Source organism: Electrona antarctica, assembly GCF_951216825.1.
Source record: "Electrona antarctica genome assembly, chromosome: 9".
In the NCBI taxonomy this organism is placed as follows: Eukaryota; Metazoa; Chordata; class Actinopteri; order Myctophiformes; family Myctophidae; genus Electrona; species Electrona antarctica.
Genome location: NC_136790.1, coordinates 2,961,833 through 2,984,721, shown reverse-complemented (window position 1 = coordinate 2,984,721; position 22,889 = coordinate 2,961,833). Strand labels below are relative to the sequence as shown.

General features: G+C 40.6%; 1 protein-coding gene and 1 long non-coding RNA gene across 3 annotated transcripts; one reads left to right on the top strand and one right to left on the bottom strand.

The window, feature by feature from the left end:
• Window positions 1-1,432: 1,432 nt before the first annotated feature.
• Window positions 1,433-5,211, top strand: LOC306929196. Its single transcript, XR_013790762.1, has 3 exons — window positions 1,433-1,570; window positions 3,425-3,616; window positions 4,845-5,211. It is a non-coding gene; the product is annotated as an uncharacterized lncRNA (long non-coding RNA).
• A 6,962-nt stretch (window positions 5,212-12,173) lies between these two features.
• agtrap (angiotensin II receptor-associated protein) lies at window positions 12,174-21,703 on the bottom strand. 2 transcript variants are annotated; one of them, XM_079510053.1, is made up of 5 exons: window positions 21,556-21,703; window positions 20,692-20,726; window positions 19,552-19,660; window positions 18,548-18,752; window positions 12,174-13,313 (listed from the first exon to the last, which is right to left on the bottom strand). In XM_079510053.1, exons 1-5 carry the CDS (start codon window positions 21,586-21,588, stop codon window positions 13,159-13,161), a joined length of 537 nt encoding a protein of 178 aa, XP_079366179.1. In that variant the 5' UTR covers window positions 21,589-21,703; the 3' UTR covers window positions 12,174-13,158. The 2 variants fall into 2 exon arrangements, with proteins under 2 accessions (XP_079366179.1, XP_079366180.1); XM_079510054.1 differs by lacking the exon at window positions 12,174-13,313 and adding an exon at window positions 15,516-15,603.
• Window positions 21,704-22,889: the final 1,186 nt, after the last annotated feature.

Genomic DNA, 22,889 nt, shown 5'->3' with positions numbered 1-22,889 from the left:
CTATTATGGCCTATAACCGATGTCGATATGATCTTCTGTATTAAAAATATATATATTTTGGCCATTCTGAAAAGGCTGAATTTGAAAAGCAATGCCTCTTTATTCCAAAACTAGGGATGCACTGTTATTAAAATGTTGGCTCATATCCCAACAAACAACTTGAATGTAGTCATTTTTTTTTCCGACAACTTCCCCAGAAAACATAATTTGCAGCCTTAATCATCACAAAAGGCTTTTTCATAATTGTAAATCCGATATATTATTTTACAGATAAATTGGTTTGCCGATTAATCTCCCATCACTAGTTTAAGGTTAATCTCGACTAATTTGACAGCAAAAACATAGAGAAATATTGCTGCAAAGCAGTGATAAGACGGGACCTTTTCATTTAAAAAGAATTGCTATAGCTCCCCCCCTTTGGCCAATTGTAAGACTGTTTTCAGTGCTATTTGGCATGACCCTGTACCATACTGTAAAGTTTCACAAACCTGTATATGTATTGGGAGCAGAAGAGTTTTCATAAAACGTAAATTTTCATCGGCTCATAAAACTTTCATTTTTTTCCACTTCCGATTATTTTTTCCATATAGGTCCAAAGTTCACATGTAGAAACATGTGCATTTTGATCAAAGATCCCAGGAGGAGGTAGCTTTACTAGCTTTTAACTGTTTCATATTATTCAAAATGGAGGGTGATCTAAAGGTCAGAGGTCAAAAGTCAGAACACGAAAGTTGTTTGGCATGAGGAGACATTTGTGTTTATCGAAGTTTTATTGGCCATGGACAAACGGTTCATGGACATGCCTGTTCAAAGTTTGCATTTTCAATTAAGTGCTATAGCGCCACCCTTTGACCAATGGTCGTGGGCTTCGCGCCCTCACCGTTTGATATAGCCCTCTTTCCTTGTGTGTATGTTTTTAAATGCTTTGTTTCCTAATGTAAAGTACTGTTTGCTTGTTTTGTTTTATGTTTTTATGTGGGGACTCCGGTTTTATGTGGGGACTCCGGTGTATTTGCATGTAATGTCCATCACACACACACACACACACACACACACACACACACACACACACAGCGCACGAGGTCCAAAGGTTTGCGCTGCAGGGTTGATTCCAATGAGGTTTTATTAACATTATTCAAGTGACTATTTAACAGCAATATTAGGCTAGCTATATTAGGCTAGCTAACAATAATGTATGACACCAGGAGGAATATATAGGTTATATATTATCATCTAGACAGCTTTCATTTTGTGTAATTAAAATAATATTTTTTATAATCCCAGAGAATAATACATTTTGACCAGTAGCCTATAACACATAACATGAACATAACAGATGTAGTTCAATATACAATATAATAAAAAACCTTCCCATCCAAATAATGCCAGACAGGTGATCAACTCCTCCACTCATTTATGCTGATCATGAACAGCTGTGGGACCACCAGCAGTCTTAAAACCTCTGCTGAGGGCCAGCCAGTCACTTCTTGTCCTTGATCAGCACTTCTAACTGCAAGCAATATGGGAAGCATTTTAAATATGTTTCTTGTTGCACTGGTGTTCGCCCAAGGTAAAAGCTTTTTTTTTTTATGTATCAAATTGTAGGTCTGTTGCAGATTCCTAGGAAAACAAACAAATTTCAACTCTGAAATCTTGTCCTGATAGTTTGGGGGAGCATTCATTAATTATATGATGTAACCTGCATCTACAGCTCCAGGGAAGCTTTTCCAGTCTGTTGTCTATGATGACTTAATTGGGATGAGTTTATGATGTCAATTTTAGTGTTTCTGTATTATAATGGGCTCTATGCACAGCAGCCATATTTGAAAGAAATTGGGCATCTTCCTTGCTTTCCTCACAGGTCTTGCCAATTATACGAATGAAGGCTCTGTTCCATTATGTTAAGAGACAGGGTGCTGATATTGTGCACGTTTGCTCACTCCAGTCCAGGTACCCTTATGTTTCCTTAGGGGGGGTTCCTAATGGCCCCATATGTGTACACTTCAGCGTACAAATGGACCCATAAAGGTAATTTTTGGTTCCATTTGTACACTCCATGGGGCTCCTTGAAATTAAAATGGTTGAGAACCACTGCCATAAATGGACTGGAGCCCTAAAGCTGCACTATGTAACCATCATCTTCTACCCCAGATTTGAACACAGTTTCCTGTGCAAGTGCTACAATTTTATAAAAGCCTGTCTGTTTGCAAATGTAATCTTGACCATAAGGTCAAAATCTGTCAGATCCTATGTCTACGCAGTGTCTCCTGTATCTACGTATCCTGGTGACGCATAGCCTGTGTGATTTCTGGTCTAGAGCAGGGGTTCGAAACTATTTAGGCTGGGGACCCCCGGAAATGCTTTGGCCATGTCTCGCGAACGAAACTAGGCTAGCGGCTAGGTGATGCATGACCTTTGATGTGATCTACCAATATACAATCACCCCAATTGTATTGCATACTCTACCATAAAGATTGGATACGTTATAGTATTAACATACTCTACCATACAGATTGGATAAGTTATAGTATTAACATACTCTACCATACAGATTGGATAAGTTATAGTATTAACATACTCTACCAAACTTACACTTTATTCACAACAATTACAACATGGTGCTAGTATAATTGGTAAGACCTGTTGAGGAAGAGGCCCATTTTCTTTCCACTGTGGCTGCATGGAGCCTATACACAAGTAAGACGCGCAAACGCGGGAAGCGAACGCAGCTCGTAAATTGCAATAACAATTAGAATAAATTACGTACTTTTTAAGGTTTTTTTTAAGTTAAGTTTTTTTTTAAATTAAATGTTTTTTCAAGTTTTTTTTAGTGTGTGTATGTGTGCGTGCGTGCGTGTTTCCTTTTTAGGTTTTTTTTTTTAAAGTTTTTTGTTTAAGTTTTTTTTGAAGTTAAGTTTTTTGTGTGTGTGCGTTTTTCCTTTAAGTTTTTTTTTTAAGTTAAGTTTTTTTAAGTTTTTTGTGTGTGCGTTTTTCCTTTTTACGTTTTTTTTTAAGTTAAGTTTTTTTTAAGTTAAGTTTTTTGTGTGTGTGTGTGTGTGCTTGCGTGTGTGTGTGTGTGCGTGCGTGCGTGTGTGTGTGTGTTTTTGTGTGTGATACAGCTGCGCCCTCTGGTGGTGGGCGGGTGGTGTTACAGCGTGACACACAGACAGACACACAGACAGACATGATCTGCTGGGTCTCATAGTAAATGCTCACTGCGTTCGCAATCACTGCGTTCGCAATAATACATGGCACTTAAATGTGCATTGAAGCTAATCATCCCCACTGCTCCAGTTTGATTGCAGTCTTGGTTCTCCAGTATACAAGCTTTGGGTCAGAGCTATCCACAAAACATTGGACTTCATTTGACTATTCCCCTGTGAAGAAATTGGCTGTATTAAAACTCAATGTCTTATGTCTACAGGATTAAGCATGGCATATGCAGCACCACAATTCATACAACCAGGTCCACCACTACCTAGGATCTCCCGATCCATCCACCTAGGATCCCCGGATCCACCACCACCACCAGCACCACCATTCATACCACTACCACCACCCCCACCACCACCACCACCTAGGATCCCCGGATCCATTCCCTGTAGCTGTGAACAAGGTAGACTCTGGAGGCCATTGGTTTTGATAGTACATATAGGCTGGATGAAATCATACATTGAGGGAAGAGAACAAATGGTTGACATGAACGGAACCATGTCCTCCCAGTGAACTGTGGGGTTCCCCAAGGAAGCATATACATTAACGACATGAGTACCGCCTGTAATTGCAAATTGTTCCTGTTTGCAAAACGAGTAAATCAAAAGACACGATTCTTGGGTACAAATTCCTCTTTTGTTAACAAAAGGGCTCTCGGGACATTAGCTGGAGCCCTTATTCAGCCACTCACTTTTAGAACACATATGGGTAAATTCACCTTAGTCCACTTGCAAGAATGTGAACCCCAGCATTTTGAGCACACTAAAGTTGTATGCTAGACATGTCGTCTGGGTCCCCAGCATTTAGAAACTGATGGATGCTAACTTGCATATGTTGGCCAATTTGTGATATCCATTAACAACATATATATGGCAACATGTTCATCATGCTTTAGGTACGGTAGCATGTGACATGTCAAACCAGGGATTTGTCGCTTCTGAATCAATTCAAAGCATTAGTTTTGCATAAATGTGGTTATTCCCGTTTTTAGCCCAGGAGTGTTTTTTGTGCAAAACTAATTTGCTTGGAATGGATTCAGAATCATGAAAATCCCTAGTTTGATGCTACTTAAAGCATGATGAATTTTTGAATGTTTTGCCTTATTTAGATAGATTGATAATGGTATGGTCACATATATTATTGTACATTTATAAATTGCCCAACATATGCAAGTTGGTGCCCGGCAGTTTCTAAATGCTGGGGACCCATACTCAACATTTCTAGCATAAAACTTTAGGGTACTCTCACACAATAGGGCTCTATGGGCTGGCAAGTAGACTACTTCCACATCACTGCCACTCGGGTGTAATGACCCCTTCCCTTAAAACAAGCAAATCACTGGCTTACTTTAAAACAGGCCTGAAAATGCACCTGTCGCTGTCAGCAGGTCAAAAGGAGAGAAGGTGATTGCCCCACCTCTTAATCCCCCCCCCCCCCCCCCCCCCCCCCCCCTCCGATTTATTTATACTCCAAACCTGTACATTTGAGATCTCAATTATCGTCGTTGTTTTAATGGTGAATGGACCCGAATGGAAACTAGGTCTTTCGGGGGTATCCTTTTGGACCAAATGCTTGACTGTACCCTGTGCTGTTTGCAATTTTAATGTCTAATAAAATAATCAATCAATCAGGACTACCAGCACCAGGAGGAGTACCAGGAGGAGTACCACCACTACCGGAAGCGGTACCACCACCAGGATCAGGAGTTGTACCACCACTACCTCTAATACCACTTTCAGGATGAGTACCACCACCACCACCACTACCGGAAGCAGTACCACCTCCACCACCAGGATCAGGAGGAATACCTCCACCTCCACCTCCACCACTACCTCTAATACCAATTTCAGGATGAGTACTACCGGAAGCAGTACCACCACCAGGATCAGGAGGAGTACCGCCACCACTACCTCTAATACCACTTTCAGGATGAGTACCACCACTACCGGAAGCAGTACCACCTCCACCACCAGGAAATGAATAAAGTTTTTAAACTCATCATTGGGTCCCCCTTCTTGTGACAACTTGAGACAATTTACCAAATGTCAAGCTCTAACATACTGTATTTGCGGTTGAGTAAATCCCATAAGGATGGGAATCCATTTTTAGTATGGGGTTGACACTTGCTATGCATCCCATGTTTATAACTCATATAACAATGTATAAGTGATGATAAACTATTCATACAAACGCATAGCCTACATACAATACACGGACAAATAAAAATGGTACATGGGACAACAGAACGTAACGACTGATAATTACTCATGGTTACACATTTTATTAGTTTTTAGCCACCTCTTATGTGGGTTAGTTACTTTGAAGGTCAAATAGTTGGAGGTCTCTTCTGTAGGGTTAAAATGTTCATGCAGTTAACCAGAGCAGTTAGACCCTCAACACTTACATTTGTTAACAGCACTTGAAACAACATAGGGTTGTGCAGGTGAGATTTGGGAAAACTCAGTGGGGTTTATAATAGGGATGTACCGATGAGAACATTTGGCTGATATCTGATATAATTAATTGCTCTTATGGCCTATAAAATATATATTTTGGCCATACTGAAAAAGGCTGAATTTGAAAAAAGCAATGCCTCTTTATTCCAAAACTAGGGATGCACTGTTATTGAAATGTTGGCTCATATCCCAACATTTAAAGCTTCCCCAGAAAACATAATTTGCAGCCTTAATCATCACAATTTTTCATAATTGTAATACAATTAAATATCTGCTAAATCCGATTATTTTACCGCTTAATCTCCCATCACTAGTTTATAAGGTTAATCTCGACTCATTTGACAGCAAAAACAAAAGAGGAATATTGCTGCATCAGTGTGACGTCGTCTGTTGAGGCATCTATTGGGAGAAATACAACAATGTGCAAACACAGCAGCGAGATTTGACCATGTGTATACCTGTAGTCTAATAGATTTGACCATGTGTATACCTGTAGTCTAATAGATTTGACCATGTGCATACCTGTACATTACATTATTACATTACATTACAGTCATTTAGCAGACGCTTTTATCCAAAGCGACTTACAATAAGTGTATTCAACATAGGTAGGGAACAAAAACTACTAATCACCAGAAGTCTTTAGTGCATTTTCTGCAAAAACAAGCAACCAAGAGTATACCTAGCGCTAAGGTAAAAGTGCAATATATCAGCTACCTATTTCCTTAAACAGATGAGACAAAATAGCTAAATCAATTAAGTGTATCGACTAAACAAGATCCAATAAACAATACAACAATAGAAAACAAGCGTTCGTACAACTAGTTAACAACAAGTAGGTCAGGCAGAGAGGAAGGGTAGTGTTTCCTGTAGTCTAATAGATTTGACCATGTGTATACCTGTAGTCTAATAGATTTGACCATGTGCATACCTGTAGTCTAATAGATTTGACCATGTGTATACCTGTAGTCTAATAGATTTGACCATGTGCATACCTGTAGTCTAATAGATTTGACCATGTGTATACCTGTAGTCTAATAGATTTGACCATGTGTATTGATTGATTGATTGAAAATTTTATTAACAGTTTGCAGAATTACAGTACATTTCAAGCACAAACTCAATACAAAGGCTGTTAACTGTGAGTGGACGACCCAATTAAGCATTACACTTGTTTCCAATAGGGTCCACCATGTTCAAATCATCAAAACATTTAGAGACGTACAAATAGACACTTCTATATAGACAAAGAACAGTACAGGAATTCATCATGGAGGTAAAAAGGGAAAAGAAACATATACAGTGAGGGAAAAAAGGGGGGAGCGGTGGGGGGGCGGTGGGGGGGGATTCAGATTTTACGGGGGCCAGTTTCGAATTGCAGCCATCCGTAGGTGCCCTTTGAGAGCGGTTTTGAAGGAGTCAAGGGATTCGCATGTCTTAATGACTGTTGGTAGGGCGTTCCACATTTTGGTGGCATAGGAGCGAAAATAATTTAGTCCCTTGTTTGTGCCGAATCTGGGTTGAACATGATTCGTTGCACTCCCTCTGGTGTTGTGGGTGTGGACTTCGTTAACATTAAGGAAGTATCTACACAGGTACATGGGTATCTTGGTGGAGTATCGAATCTTGTGGACCAGACCCATTGCAAGATGCTGTACTCTGTCGCCGACCCTAAGCCATGCCAGTCTGTCAAAGTGGGTTTGTTTTGGGAGGTCTGGAGCCTAGTTTTAAGGGCCTTTGAGGTGCTGTGGTACCAGGAGGTGCATGCAGTACCTCCTGTAGTCTAATAGATTTGACCATGTGTATACCTGTAGTCTAAGGCCGGCTTTAGACTGCAGTCACATAAAGTCAGATCCGATTCAAATCCGATTTTTTTTTCTCAAATCCGATCTTTTGGCCCGGTCATTCACACTACCGTTTGCAAGTGACCAGATCCGAGCTGTGCATTCAGACTGATTTTAACAACTCAACGCAAAGCCGCCCTGCATCGACATATCTGCTTTGGTTACCGTGGTAACCGAGTTGTTCAATATCACTCTCTCACACTCACACACACACACACACACACACACACACACACACGAGAGTCATTAGGCCTAGGCCTACTGTATTTTGGACCCACATTAATGAATGAAATAAAAAAAAGAACACCCCCGCAGTACAATTGCACAAATTAACCTCAGCTGCGTGGATCTCAGCTGATTTCATTCCACAGTGGCGAGGCGCACAAAGTGATGCCTTTCATTATAACATTTAAATATTAAAACGGCGGAAGTAAACGCATACATGTTTAGCTGTACATTAGCTATCCAACTTCATTTAACTTTGCCATTGTTTAATATGTTGATAAGAGCATGGGATTGTCTGTGAGGGAAGGTTTTTGAAACATCGGGTTTCATGGATCATGTGCGGCTGCTGCGGCCTCGTTATTAAACACTACGTAATTAATGTTCACTGCATTAACATCAAGTTCCATATGTTGTCCACCATGTCCACGTAATGTTACAGTAGGCTACCTGGCTACAGGCTTATTTGGTCACAAACATGTTTAGTTGTAGGCTTGTAGCCTATATTCCATCGCGCGCCGTGCATCATTGATTATGTTGTCCAAAAGAACAGATCTGCAAGCTATCAACACGCCATGAAACGGCGTGTCGACAGCTTGTAGGCCTATGTCTGTTTTTTGGGGGGTACGGGGTAGCCGACCCGACGCACGTTACGCATTGGAACAAGCCATGGGTTTGGAGGCTGATTGATGTAAACCGTAAACTTACAGTATTAGATATTTAATAGCATATTTAAAGTTGTCACTTGTCTTTTTGGCATCGGGACTACGAGCTCTCCTTTCTATTTTAACCAACAACAATCTCACATTGCATAGGACCGCGTGTAGCTGTTCTCTACCATTCCGCGAGAAATATCCTAATAAACGGCCTTGTTTCTGTAGCCTACATTTTGAGATGTTTAGAATATTGTACGGAGGCATCCTCCAGTGCGCCTCCTCTCCAGTGATACGACAGGAGGAGCGTCATTTCACATCCTACCCGGTTTGCATTTAACCACCTCCCCCCTTCGGAATTCCAATAACTTCTTCATATCGCTTCAAATAAGAACTGTGTTCCAAAAATAAACAAATGATCACAGCGGTTTGACTCACATGGATATAAAGAATCAACTGACTGAGAGAAAACGCGAATGTTAACTGCCGCCGAATTATTAACATTTTCGCTAGAAATAGACTTTATCAAATATGAGTGACTGACTGTTGTAACGATACAGAGACACCTCCCCGACAATATTCTTTGACGGTTTATTTATTTTTGAACCACAATGCTTATATGAGAAATGAAACTTCTGTGACCCTGGACTAAGGGATGAGCAAGCGACGTCAGGACTTTGGTACACTACGGCTCTGCAGTATAGTGTAGCCCCATATGTTCCCTCTCCCTACGCTCATTCTGTAGCTCCGAGATGAGGTCACAGAAAGGGCCCCTCCCACCCCGTTCAGAGACGGCGCATGTTTCCACAATTCCCCATTTCTTACCCTTTTCTAAACAATATATCAAAAACGTGAAGTGGCTTTCAGGGTTTACACTAATTCAACGTCAACAACGGCAAAGAAAATCCAACTTTAAACGATTACACGAGCGTCTAGCGGTTGTTTAGCATGTCTTCAGTTCACTCGGCATGCCCGCGCACACGCACCAATCCCTTGATAAACATGGAAGCGGCTGACTAAACCAACCGCTGTAACGCTCGTAACCGTTTAAAGTTGGATTTTCTTTGGCGTTGTTGACGTGGCGCTGCCACAACACCAGAGGGAGTTCAACAAACCTAGATTTGGCTCAAATAAGGGGGTAAATAAATGTTGCTCCTATGCCACTAAAATGTGGAACACCCTACCAACAGCCATTAAGAAATGTTAATCACTAGGCTCCTTCAAAGCCGCTCTACAAAGAGCACTTACGGGCAGCTTCAATTCGAAACTGGCCCCTGTAAAAAAAGTTAAAGTGCCCCCCCCCCCCCCCCCCTCTTTCCCCATCTTTAACTGTATATGATAATTTCCTTTTTTTTTCTCCATAGAAGTGTATATTTGTACGTCTTTCTGATGAATTGAAAATGGAGTGTCTTGTCCAGTTGGATAAATCATAGCAGCATGAGACAGATTAATTCATCCCAGAGAGTGTAGCAGTTGCCAGGGTAATAGACGAGGAAGACATTGGAAAACTTGGCATGTTGAGTGTGTCTGAAAGCTTCAATGATGAGATCGAGTATTCTCTGCGGAGGAAATACTGGATATCACACTGTTCAGCCACATGAAACCTACTAGCGTCATGTGGACTGTGCAAAGGTACTTGGTGTGTAGAGGGGGGGGGGTTGGGTAGTCCGACGTCCCAATAATCCAATCCGACACCCATAAATCGGTCTACACAATATTCCGACCTTAGAGCCCCATACTAACCCTATCCCCCAAACCGGCCACACAGTCGGACTAACAAGATATCGGACTAACACATTATGGTCAATTAGGGTTTAAGTGGTTAATCAGTTATGTGGCCCTGTGTTAATCATGTACATTTGACTCAAACGATCATTTGTAATAGTCCTCTTTATTAAGGAAACAGATTGCCAAATAACATTTTGAACCAAACGTTTTTGTAAGTCTATGAAAAAAAAGGGGAAAAAAAGTCAGTCAAGAGATGAATGTCCTTCATGATAAGAGAGAAGTATGACACAACAGCTAAGGAATATAATGAAATATCATGCAGCCCACTTCTTTTCATTATTCCTCTATGTCAACTTCCTCTAAGTTCACTTATGTGAAACAAAATAATAAAATAAAGAGAACATCTTACTGAGTGAAATGGCATTAGGCCATGGCCAATAAAACACTTTACTTGCCTTTTTGCACTGGTTTTCAGAAAAAAAAGACTAAACAAAACAACAAATTAGATAGAAATGTGTTTGCATTGTCATACAATACAATAAATGTAGCAGTGAGCGTATGCAGCGGAGTCACTACCTTATCACACAAGAAAGGGAATAAGTTCTTTCCTAAGGCCTATGACGAGTAATATGGCAATATTACAAAACAATAGCATGACAAGACACTTTAACCACATTTTCAGTCAACTCAAGTTTGTGGCAGAAAGAGTAAACTCCAGTGTTAAAGGTTTCAGCTTCATACTAAACAACTGATGTAGTCCCTAGTATTAACTGTAGACCGTAGTGTGCCGTTATGAATCATTCCATAACATAAAGCTAGTAAATTACAGTAACGTTTTCTATAGAAGATCATTTTCAGTTTTTTCATAGAACTCAATACACCATTCACAACACAATTTCATCTTTAGCCTAATAGTGCCAGACCATTCTTTACCATGTTCTGGTGGCTGAAAAATTAAGCATTTTATGAACAAAGTTCATTCTTTGGCAGAGCACCAGTACCGCTGTAATCCCAGAGCACCAGTACCGCTGTAATCCCAGAGCACCAGTACCGCTGTAATCCCAGAGCACCAGTACCGCTGTAATCCCAGAGCACCAGTACCGCTGTAATCCCAGAGCACCAGTACCGCTGTAATCCCAGAGCACCAGTACCGCTGTAATCCCAGAGCACCAGTACCGCTGTAATCCCAGAGCACCAGTACCGCTGTAATCCCAGAGCACCAGTACCGCTGTAATCCCAGCATGCAATAATCTGGGAGACTCCAGAAATGGCAAAATGTTATACAATAAGAGGCGATGCAGTACAATAAAATGTATCTCACGACAAAATGCACCGTTCAACATTCAATCTCTCTGTGACAAAAGCAACACTTTTTCACATTTTTCCAACATTACAGGAACGTTTTTGTGACAAACAACACGTACAGTAGCTGTGTCATGTGAAACCACGTCACTATTGCATTCTCACAATTTAAGTAGTGCAATTCACTGATAGAGAAGAGATAGCTAACGTATAGCACTACAGTATAAAGATTATCAAATAATTACTGTGCTCTCCCCATAACAAAAGCAGCACAACCACAATTAAAGCTGTGCTATATTATTTTCAATTGGGGAAATTTGATCTAAATACTGTACAATTTCATAATTCTTTTGGGGAGAATTTTGCCTCCTCCAGTGTTTAAAAAAAAAATCATGTGTCTATTTCATTCATTCATTGAGTCATTCATATACCTTCAAATGTAACTTTAATTTACAATAGAAACTATAAAGATGTGTTGGAGTATAAACTAATCTAGAGTTAGAGGATTGGGTATTCAGAATATAGTTTTGGTACAAACTGGCCATTTCTCCATTTCTGTGGGGGCTGCACATTATTCTGACGATTGTTTTATCCATGTTTGTAAAATCTTTTAACCCATTTTGACAATTTAAAAAAAAAAATAGCAGACCTACAAGTTCGTAGCGCGCCACTCGGTGGCGCGCTATGAGCTTGTAGATCTGCTATTTTTCAATAGCTAAAGCATAACATAATGCTAACACCAAAAGGGGTTCCCGCCCAAAATGGGTTAAGGTAGTAGTCAGTCTGGAGAATCTGTATCATTTGTACTTAGTGCTAGCTGTAACAGTACCTTTCATGTAACAGTACCTTTAATTCATTATTTTGCTAAGAGCAGTACATAAATATTACCCCTCTTTTTTGACTCTACAACATCGTATAAATATCTACGCTTGTGGTCAAACCGCAAGGGTATTCATTTCAATTCTACAGTGTATTTGACCACTGACCTGAGCTCCAAGCATCATCGTGCTACACAGTGACGACCGGTTTGGTGCCAATCAGGATACATGTGCATAACCTTACCCAGCGAAGACAAAGATAAAAGGACATGTCTCCGAGTCTTTATAAGGACATGTCTTTATAAGGACATGTCTTTATAAGGACATGTCATATAAAGGACATGTCTCCGAGTCTTTATAAGTGCCACATACTGTACAAATAGAACACTGATATGGAATGAAATCCATTCAGCAACAACAAAAGGTTATGTTTTTAAAGTCATAAATTATCCAGAGAATAAGCCTATCTCACAGAATTTCCCCGCCCCCCTAAATACGCCCCCTTTTGGGGTTAGTGGTGATAGCGTGACGTCACTCCATAGACGCTACATGTTAACAGAGGTAATTTAAGAAGTCTACAACTTTTGTTTTCTCAAGGTAAGGTTTGTTCTATCTGTTCGACCTGATTTACCATCTTGTTTGCTTCATAATAATATTGGTCTGTCACATTTTTACATTAGAAAATGTACTTAGATTCTCCAGAGAAAAAAACGTGTAAATGCTAATGTTAAAGACACCACTATTTACCGGAAGTGGGCGTGAAAAGCGGGCTGTGAGATAGGCCTATTCCAGGTCACTGCAACATGGTTTTGGTCCAAACCGGGATAAATAAAAATCCTCGTAAAAGAAAAGGGAGGAAAAACAGGAGTGATGTGAAATCAAGGTGACAGTTAAACTCCTAACATTCCATAGAAACATGGTCTTAGTATGTACGAGTTGCAGGAGTAGGACTGCTATCCTGGGCCTGGTCAAAGGGGTTAGCTGCGCTGGTGGCAGCCTGGTCAGACTGCTGGTCAGACTGCTGCTCATGGTCAATGGATTGGTAGGCCTCTCTGTTCCGTGTTACAGTAGGGAAACCTGCAGACAAGTCAAAGAAAAACAACACCACCAATTGTAATGGGAATGCATTATGCATAACCATATCCATTTGGGCTCTAGTAATACCTGATATCCATCCCCAAATGTTGCACAAAATCCACAAAAGGATCAACATACAGTATTATGTTTGTTTTGGGCCTTTATATTCTGCACTACTTTTTGAGTGGTGCAACCACTCCAAGGAACAGCAATGTCTGTGTTAACCTATGTGACTTTAACCTATGTGACTATGAGTAGCAGTAGGAGCAAAAGTGGCGCTGTTGTGCCATAAACAGAGAGAGAGAGAGAGTGCTGCAATGTTGCCTGCTAAGTGCTAATAGCGACTTTAAGCAACGACGGATACGGCAGTCGGCTACGGCGACCGGAAATGGATCAGTGCTCGATACATACATTGACAGCTACGGCGACGGCGTCATAGCCGCCGTACTTCCGCATAGCGTCGCCGTCCTGAAACAGTCGTTGCTTAAAGTCCCTATTGAGAGACAGAGAGAGAGAGAAGGGGGGGGGGGGGGGTTGCACCACTCAGTTCACACGGGTGTGATTTTAGTTGTTGACTAAATATGGATTTTACAATGTTGGAAACTAAAGTTTGCAAGCATAAAAAACACAAATAACCTTGGATGATTCCTCCAGTCATCTCTTTCTGCGAGACTGAGAGATTCTAAGATTTCATCATATTCACACAGTCGTTTTTCGGCTCACAGACTGCTGTGCTATAATAATGATCATACGTTTTCTTTTAAGCACAACAAGGCAAAACTTCATATAAATGTGCTTTGATGATGGCAATATACTGACATATCGTCTGGGGGATGTTAATATAGTGACATATCGTCTGGGGGAGTTACAGGGAGTTCTTCATGAACTCCAACAATCTACCCTAACAGTCTCCACTCTCCAAGTGTTAGAACACTAAGAATATTAATGACATTTGATCATGGAACTACAGAGGTTCACACTCTCTCACCTCTATCACTCCCTGCAGCTCAGTGCCTTATTACTGAATAAAAAATAAATGGGTAATCAAGCATACAATTTAAATTTCATTATGTTTTTTTAACAATACGAACAACACATTAATTTGAAAGCACTCCCTCATTTTAAGCACAACCAGGCTACACCTCAGACCATGATGTCTACTCTTATGAACCACAAGTACATATGTGCCTTCAAATTTGCTTTAATTAGACCTATTCTTCTATGTGCACCCAAAACGCGTTGTTATGTACACCAACACGCATACTGTATGTGTAATGCTGGGTTTGTTCAGACTGGCAGATACAAAGCTACAGTCTACCATTCATTTTCAATGGAAGCCAGCGACATGAAGATACAAAGCGACGCCCGCTGCTATACAAAATCTACAAAACTGCAATCAAAGTTGAGCTGGCTTCAACTGCAGCTACAAAGGGCCGATGCATACTCCTATTTTAGAGCCGAATAAAAGTCGGTTCGGCGCTGTAGAGCCTACAATGTGACGTCATTTGAGGTTCGGGGGGGCGGGTACCGTCCTAAAGTCGGCTCTTCGGTGCTACTGAAAATTTCTGACGAGCCGAAATCATTTCGGCACTACAGCGCCGAAACAGCGGTAAAATAGGAGTATGAATCGGCCCAAAGACTTGACGTTGACAAGCATGTCGATCAACGCTTCAACTGCGACAGATATGCAATGTCGCTTTGTATCTTTTGTAGCAGCCAGTGTGAACACAGCATTACTGTACACCAATAGTGAGATACGAACACAATTGAGGTATCTGGAGAGTAGCAGTATGAATAATACATAGAAAAACACATACAGTAAATATAAATATATATATATAAAAACCACAAGAATCATTGACATACATAGTGACAACATACAGATACAGATTCACACAAACAAAGCTATGAAAGTGACATGATAAGGATGACTAGGGGACGGAATGGTACAGGAAAAGGTACAGGAAATGAAGAGCAGAATAATGAAAGAGGGGTACTCCTTAAAGAGGGGTACTCCTTAATGAAAGAGGGGTACTCCTTAAAGAGGGGTACTCCTTAAAGAGGGGTACTCCTTAATGAAAGAGGGGTACTCCTTAAAGAGGGGTACTCCTTAAAGAGGGGTACTCCTTAAGTCCATTACTACGTCCTGGCATGCAGGGGCTGGGAGAGGATGACTGAAGGACAGAGATTGTGAAAAACGAGGCCAGGAGGAATCAGTAGCGGCGGCCAGTTATAAAGGCACTGTCAGCACTGTCCGTGGTGCAACGACTGTCCACTGAGGTCTCCAGGTCTGAAAGGCCAGGAGTCAGCCGAGAAGAGGAGAGGGGAGGGGGAGGGGAGGGGAGAGCATGAGAGGAGAGGAGAGGAGAGGAGAGGCAGTGACAAGATGGAGACAAAACATGAATGATCAAATCAGAACAGGGACAAAACAAGTAAATAAAGGCCAGAGAGGGAAGGACCGATTTCAAACAGCAAGAGAGGCTGTGATTGTATATTGAGAAAAATGCAGGAAATCTTCTTTGGTCACAACAATCACTATGCCAATTACTAAGGAATAGTACAATGTATAACGTTACAGCTAATTAAGTAGTAATTCATGGCAGCCAACTTTTAGTTAGTTAGTTAGATCTCAGATTCATTGCTTTTTATACTGACAAAAAAATAAACGATAGAATAAAACTTGAAACGGTGAAAGTCACATCAAAGCCAGAGGTAACACAAGCGATGACCAATCAAAACGCAGGGGTTCAGACAACTTCAGAGATGCCTGAATCAATAATTCATCCACCACACAAATGATTGCCTTAATGTTCTCTCTCTTCTGAGTGTGCTGCACAGCGGGGTCTCACTCTAAAGCCATGTAATCAGACAAGGCAATTAAAAACACATTCACTAAAACTCTAACTCTGGCTATATTCATCAACTCCCAGTCCCACATATATTAACCAAACGATATTAGCTGTGGTGAAAATCACCACCTTCATCAATATTCAATTATCCTCTTAATAATCTTGAAAACACCTCCTTGTGTTTTCAAACGGAGAAAGTACATACACGCCTTGGGAGATCAGTGAAATCAGTAGCTAGCTACACACACGAGAAAATAAATCAAAGAACATGTATTGAGTGAAGAATTGTTCATATAATGAACAATAATTATTGATAATAATGATAATAATCTATTCTCTCACAGAACTGACTGACAATTTATTAATTATCACTTTTAAATGCTATACTAAATACTTTTATCATATTTTCTTCTATATGAAAACACCCAATTTGAATTACTACACAACAAAAAATGTGCAGTATATGGAGGGTCGGAGGGATGTTGTTCCATGATAAAACAAGTAAATTAAAGTAAGTCTAAATCATTCACTATTGTTCACCAGTCACCACACATGGTTTTCCATGTTGTACACTACTGATCCTTCACCAGTCACCACATATGGTTTTCCATGCTGTACACTACTGATCCTTCACCAGTCACCACACATGGTTTCCCATGCTGTACACTACTGATCCTGTTCCCACACCACACATGGTTTTCCATGCTGTACACTACTGATCCTTCACCAGTCACCACACATGGTTTCCCATGCTGTACACTACTGATCCTGTTCCCACACCACACATGGTTTTCCATGCTGTACACTACTGATCCTGTTCCCACATCAATGACCAGTACAGTAAACAAGTCTCCATTTTGAGGCTCACGAGTGATCCTCCCCTGATTATCAAAACTGGACTAAGGCAGTGCATTAGTCTTGTGACTTGTGACTGTTGCGCTTGCCAATGTGCAAGCTTGCAGCATGCTATTCCGTTAGCTTGCAGCATGCTATTCCGTTCTTCTCTCAAAGCAAGCTTGCAGCATGCTATTCCGTTCTTCTCTCAAAGCAAGCTTGCAGCATGCTATTCCGTTAGCTTGCAGCATGCTATTCCGTTAGCTTGCAGCATGCTATTCCGTTAGCTTGCAGCATGCTATTCCGTTCTTCTCTCAAAGCAAGCTTGCAGCATGCTATTCCGTTCTTCTCTCATAGCAAGCTTGCAGCATGCTATTCCGTTCTTCTCTCAAAGCAAGCTTGCAGCATGCTATTCCGTTAGCTTGCAGCATGCTATTCCGTTAGCTTGCAGCATGCTATTCCGTTAGCTTGCAGCATGCTATTCCGTTAGCTTGCAGCATGCTATTCCGTTCTTCTCTCATAGCAAAACAACGACAAAGGAAGCTAGAGTGTCTTAGGTGGAAATCACGCCTGGGGCAAAGAAACACCCCAGAGCACTGGGACAATATCTGAGGCACACGCGACCATACTTCTGGTCATTTCGGTCGCATTCAGGGCTGGGTATCACTACTGAACAGTTTTTATACTGGTTGTGTAGATTAACAAAATTAATTAATTAATTAATGAAATATGTCTCCATCTACAGTTGATATATTTTGAAAATGTGTAATCTACAAGAACAAAAAGGTGTCGTTTCTTGATACCCAGCCTTGAGCCCAACTTTGCTTCAATCCTTTTTTTTTCCTACTCAGTCTGTGTCTCATAGGAGGGCGGTGGGCAGTTTAGAAACCGTCCTCCAGTGACATCATCATTAGGCAGATTTTTTTTAAACAAGATTTTTTTTACAAAAATGTTTAGATTTTCATTATCGTGAGAACGATGGCTTCCATTTTCATATTGCAACTTCTCAGGACTAGAAAGCCTGCAGTTTCTATTAGCTTGTATTCCCCATCGATGATGTCACTGGAGGGCGGTTTCTAAACTGCCCACAGCCCTCCTATGAGACACAGACCGAGTAGAAAAAGAATTGCGCCATTTCTTTCATGATTATTAGTGAGGACCTATTATATGAAGATAGGTTGAAAAGTTGTGAAGTGGTCCTTTAAAAGAAGGAAAAAAAGATACAAATTCACACTGTCAACTTCTGGCTAGGGCAAACACTGTTGCTTTGTTGCTAAACGATGTATGAATTAGACCCTAGTCACGACCAGTGGATGACCTCCATTTTAACACAAAGCTCCAACTTCCATAAACCATTTTCCTCAACAAAAGAAAAAGAAAACAATTATAGAGAATTGGGCGTAAATGATAAAAAGCATAAAAAAAGACAACACTTATTATATTATATATTTATGCCATATATATTACGATATGCAAAATCCCAGACGATATGTAGTCTCATATCATCATACCATATCGATTATTTCCCAGTGCCCTAATTTGGTCACTTACCAAAGTTGACGTTGTACTCTCCCCCGCGCTCACGGTACATCTGGTACACAAAGAAGCAGGACACGGGCTTGAGCACCAGGCTGAGGATGGCCATTCCCGAGCTGAAACGGAACATATCCCGGCCGCTCTCCACCACCACGGACGGGTAGAAATACCCAAAGTGGAGGATGTCGGTCACTATTGTCATCGTCATTCCCATGAGAAACTACAGGAAGATAATGAAGAGTTGATATCAGTAGGGACAGTATGTTAGAGTCCTGCTGTCCTCCTCCTCATGTATACATGTTTTCCCCACATCTCTGACTGAAGCCAAGGTGTATTACAGCAATTACTGAAATTGAAATAAATGTCTGATATGCTCAGTTCTCCAAGACACACAATGGACTTCCACTGCACTACAGTGTTCCTGGTTCTCTCTAAAGAAGAAAGGTCAACTACTAAACTCACCAAAGGTAGGTTAGGTACAAAAATGGTTTAAACGAGGTAAGGATATTCATAACATTGGACTGTATACCACATGTCACACAGGGTGATGCATTAGTTAGAGAGACTGCTGTGTGATTCAAAGATTTTCAAGTGTCCTTGAATGAGAAATTGATGCCGCTAGCTTTTCCTGAGGTGCTTTTCCTGGCTGATCTTGAACTGCTGACTTCTCTGGTGAGGTGCATGTGTCGCTCTCTCGGGGGATGTGCAACATAACACACACACACACACACACACACACCTGCATACATTACACAGCGTATGAAATTGCAATGTGGTGTAATAGCAATAGTGGTACTCATTTTAAATATCCAGGCACCCACTCTGCTTGACAATTCGTCCCTGAATTAAAATAAGGCAATCTCTCTAAAAGTAAATATGCTCAAATTGTCCTAGATTCCACAAGCAAAAGGGGCTGGAGTGAATATGCAGCACACCAGCACTGTGCCTATAGTTAGACTCCCGCGCTGTCACATGATATTGGGATTGCAGCCTACCAAGAAATCAAGGCAAAGACTCACCATGAGCACAGCATCAAGGGAGTCTCGCTGAGCAATAGCCCACAAACCGACCGCTAGAACGCTGAAGTTTCCCCAAGCATAAGAAGGAGGCAGCCAAGCCATGCATCCCCTAGAGCCACAATGAGACAATGAGAGATTATTAAAAAGAAAAAGAAATTGATACATGATCTTAGACACTGGTTTACAAAATACTTTTATTTATTTATTACTCAAAATAAGTCATAGTTGTAAATGTGTCTGAGTGAGAACCAAGGTTATTATAGTTCATTTATAAAAACAAAAAAACACTAAAACTAATAAAAGCGAAACTAAAACCTAGCATTTTCCTAGCACTTTTAAACTACTTTATCACTTTAAAAACTAAATAAAAATGCTAAACTATGATAACCTTGTTGAAAACCCTAAATAGTGCACAGTGGGTGAAACCGTGTGTGTAACTCCACTGTGTGGAGTTGGAGAGTGCACCATGAGAAGCGAAATTCCTCAGCTGTGTGGAAAAAAAAATCCTTTTCAAGGAGCCAACCTGTCTGCTAGCTAGGAAGTTAATACTACAGGCCTGGAAGTCGGATAAACCTCCGACAGTTGATATGTGGCTAAGGGAGCTGGGAGGAGTGCTGCATTTGGAGAAAATTAGATTTACCCTGTCAAAAAGGGAACCCTTATTTCAAAACATCTGGTCACCCATTATGGATATGCTTGTTATGTTGGACTGAAGTGATTGAATACAATATTGTTCTGCCCCGTAATGTCATCTAATTAATGTATAGAATGTTTGATATGTGTATACTGTATGTATGTTTATATTGTCTATGTGGGTACACATGTATACATATAAGTTTTATTTTCCATATCAGAAATGTTTTTTTATAATTGATTGTGATGTTGTTTCTGTCCTCGGAGTGCGGTGTAGTCATCAGCCATGTCAGTTATTATTTTATTGTTTTTGTCCTTTTCTTTGACGGTTATGTTTTGTCTCTTTTTATTGTAAGTCTCTTGTTTTGTTTGTTTGTATGTTTCTGCTATTTCTTTTGACCAATCTGTAATTTACTGGTTAAATATTATTGAAATGCCTGTATACCAAAAATCATAATAAACAGATGTTTAAAAAAAAAAAAAAAAGGAGCCAACCTGTCTACTCACCATAGAGACAGTAACCAATGCACCAGGACGATGGCCTATAACATGGAGGGAAGAGGGAAAGGAGAAGTATGATGCTAAGGGATATATATCTGGTGAAATGCTTTTCAGGCCAACATGGTAAAACATTTAATACTGGTGTCAAATACTTGGCGGCATCAGTCAACTCGTGTTGTGTGACCTGAGCAAAATCCCATTTCGTTTTTGTTTTTACTCTCTGACAGCCTGGTTCAATCCCAAATCTAGCAATGGCATGAGAGATACAGTAGGCTACAGATCAACGTTGAATGGCATGATCTGGAGCTGTTATTTTAGTTTTTAAGTCAACATCTTTTTTTACTATGACCAGCCTTCTCCAATTGTATTTACTGGCCTATCTACTCTGCAACTATTCAGGACATGATGGCAGTTTTGTCAAAAAGTTAAAGCTCTATAGAGTGTTTGGGCTCTCCCCATCCAGCACAATGTTATTATGTTGCCAATATTGATTTGGTCTCATTTGAGAGTTTGCATCCTTAATGAAGGCCTGCCATGACTCTTGACCCATGACATTCTGGAAGCCCCTTATGAATATGATAGGATGTATAGCGATAAGTGCAAGATGACTTTGTGCGCATGTGTTGGCAAATGAAATACCCCCTAAACTGTTACTTGTCTACTCTTTGCTTTTCTGCAAACATCGATAATCAGACTTTACTTGAACCGCATGCTCTTGTTGTTGTCTTTCTTTACGTGTGTCTTCTTCTTGTCTGTGTCAACAAACGGTTTAGCCACCGAGGTGAAACCTCATCTTCGCCACACAACTGTCAAAGTTTGTGTTACAGCCAATGAACTATTGTACGTCGATGGAAATCAAACGACTCTTACCTTTAAGTTAATTGCAGGGATTTCCATTTCCATATTTTGGTCAACGCAGATCTCTCTCCGTCGCCCCTAATATTGAGTGTGTCAACTTGTTGAGGACTTCATTCACCGCATCAAGAAACTTCCCATTCCCTCTGAAAGTAACGTCTCCACAGTCCCTCCTCCGTCTGATCAGTTGGCAAACACAAGCCATGTGACAACAGCCTGACTGTTTTCACGTGACCACCCTCCACCTCTGAGAGAGACCACATGAGGGTCCAGCATTGCTGCATTTGGTCATAGTGTTTATTTCTGGCTTTCATTCAGGCTGATGTGTCACACAACATTCTGGAATGTATACGCATCTCTCTTTGAAAGTTTCATCAGCTCATTATGGAGAAGAATAGTGAATGTAGTGACTCCCCCCCCTCCCACCCCTTTTCCCCTCAATGTATATATGTTTCTTTTCCCTTTTTCCCTCCTTTATGATGAATTCCTATTCTGTTCTTTGACTATATAGAAGTGTCTATTTGTACGTCTCTAAATGTTTTGATGAATTGAACAAGGTGGACCCTCTTGTAAACAAGTGTAATGCTTTATTGGGTCATCCACTCACAGTTAACAGTCTTTGTATTGAGATTGTGCTTGAAATGTAGTAGCCTACTGTAATTCTGCAAACTGTTAATACATATTTCAATCAATCAATCAATCAATCAATCAAAACTTTACTTGTGATGAATAAATTATACATTGTGCTACCGTTACTTGTCCCTACTACTCCTAGGTTAAGTAAAGTAAACTTGATGATATGTAGAAATACTGTTAGCAAGGTGAGAGCAGGACATTCAAGTTTACATGGATCCCCTGAGCTTAATGTTTTTTTTTTTATTGCAATTGATTGAAATATTTATTAACAGTTTGCAGAATTACAGTACATTTCAAGCACAAACTCAATACAAAGACTGTTAACTGTGAGTGGACGACCCAATAAAGCATTACACTTGTTTACAAGAGGGTCCACCATGTTCAATTCATCAAAAACATTTAGAGACGTACAAATAGACACTTCTATATAGACAAAGAACAGAACAGGAATTCATCATAATGGAGGTAAAAAGGGAAAAGAAACATATACAGTGAGGGAAAAAAGGGGGGGGGGGTGGGGGGGGGGGTGGATTCAGATTTTACGGGGGCCAGTTTCGAATTGCAGCCGTCTGTAGTTTTTTGCCAACGGCTGATTCGCGTCAGGCTTATTAGTAGGGGTGTAACGATACATTTTAACAGCGATACGATCACGAACGATACATGGTTGACGATATGATACATGGACCATATTGGTTCATTAACGATACATAGCC

What these genes read in the sequence shown, in the direction of transcription:
- agtrap (XM_079510053.1), bottom strand. Translation starts at nt 21,588, where the DNA reads ATGGAAATGGAAATCCCTGCAATTAACTTAAAG. An exon ending in CCCTTGATGCTGTGCTCATG is followed by an intron (nt 18,753 to 19,551) that starts GTGAGTCTTTGC and finishes ATCTTCCTGTAG; the next exon opens with TTTCTCATGGGAATGACGAT. An exon ending in AGAGTACAACGTCAACTTTG is followed by an intron (nt 13,314 to 18,547) that starts GTAAGTGACCAA and finishes ACTTGTCTGCAG; the next exon opens with GTTTCCCTACTGTAACACGG.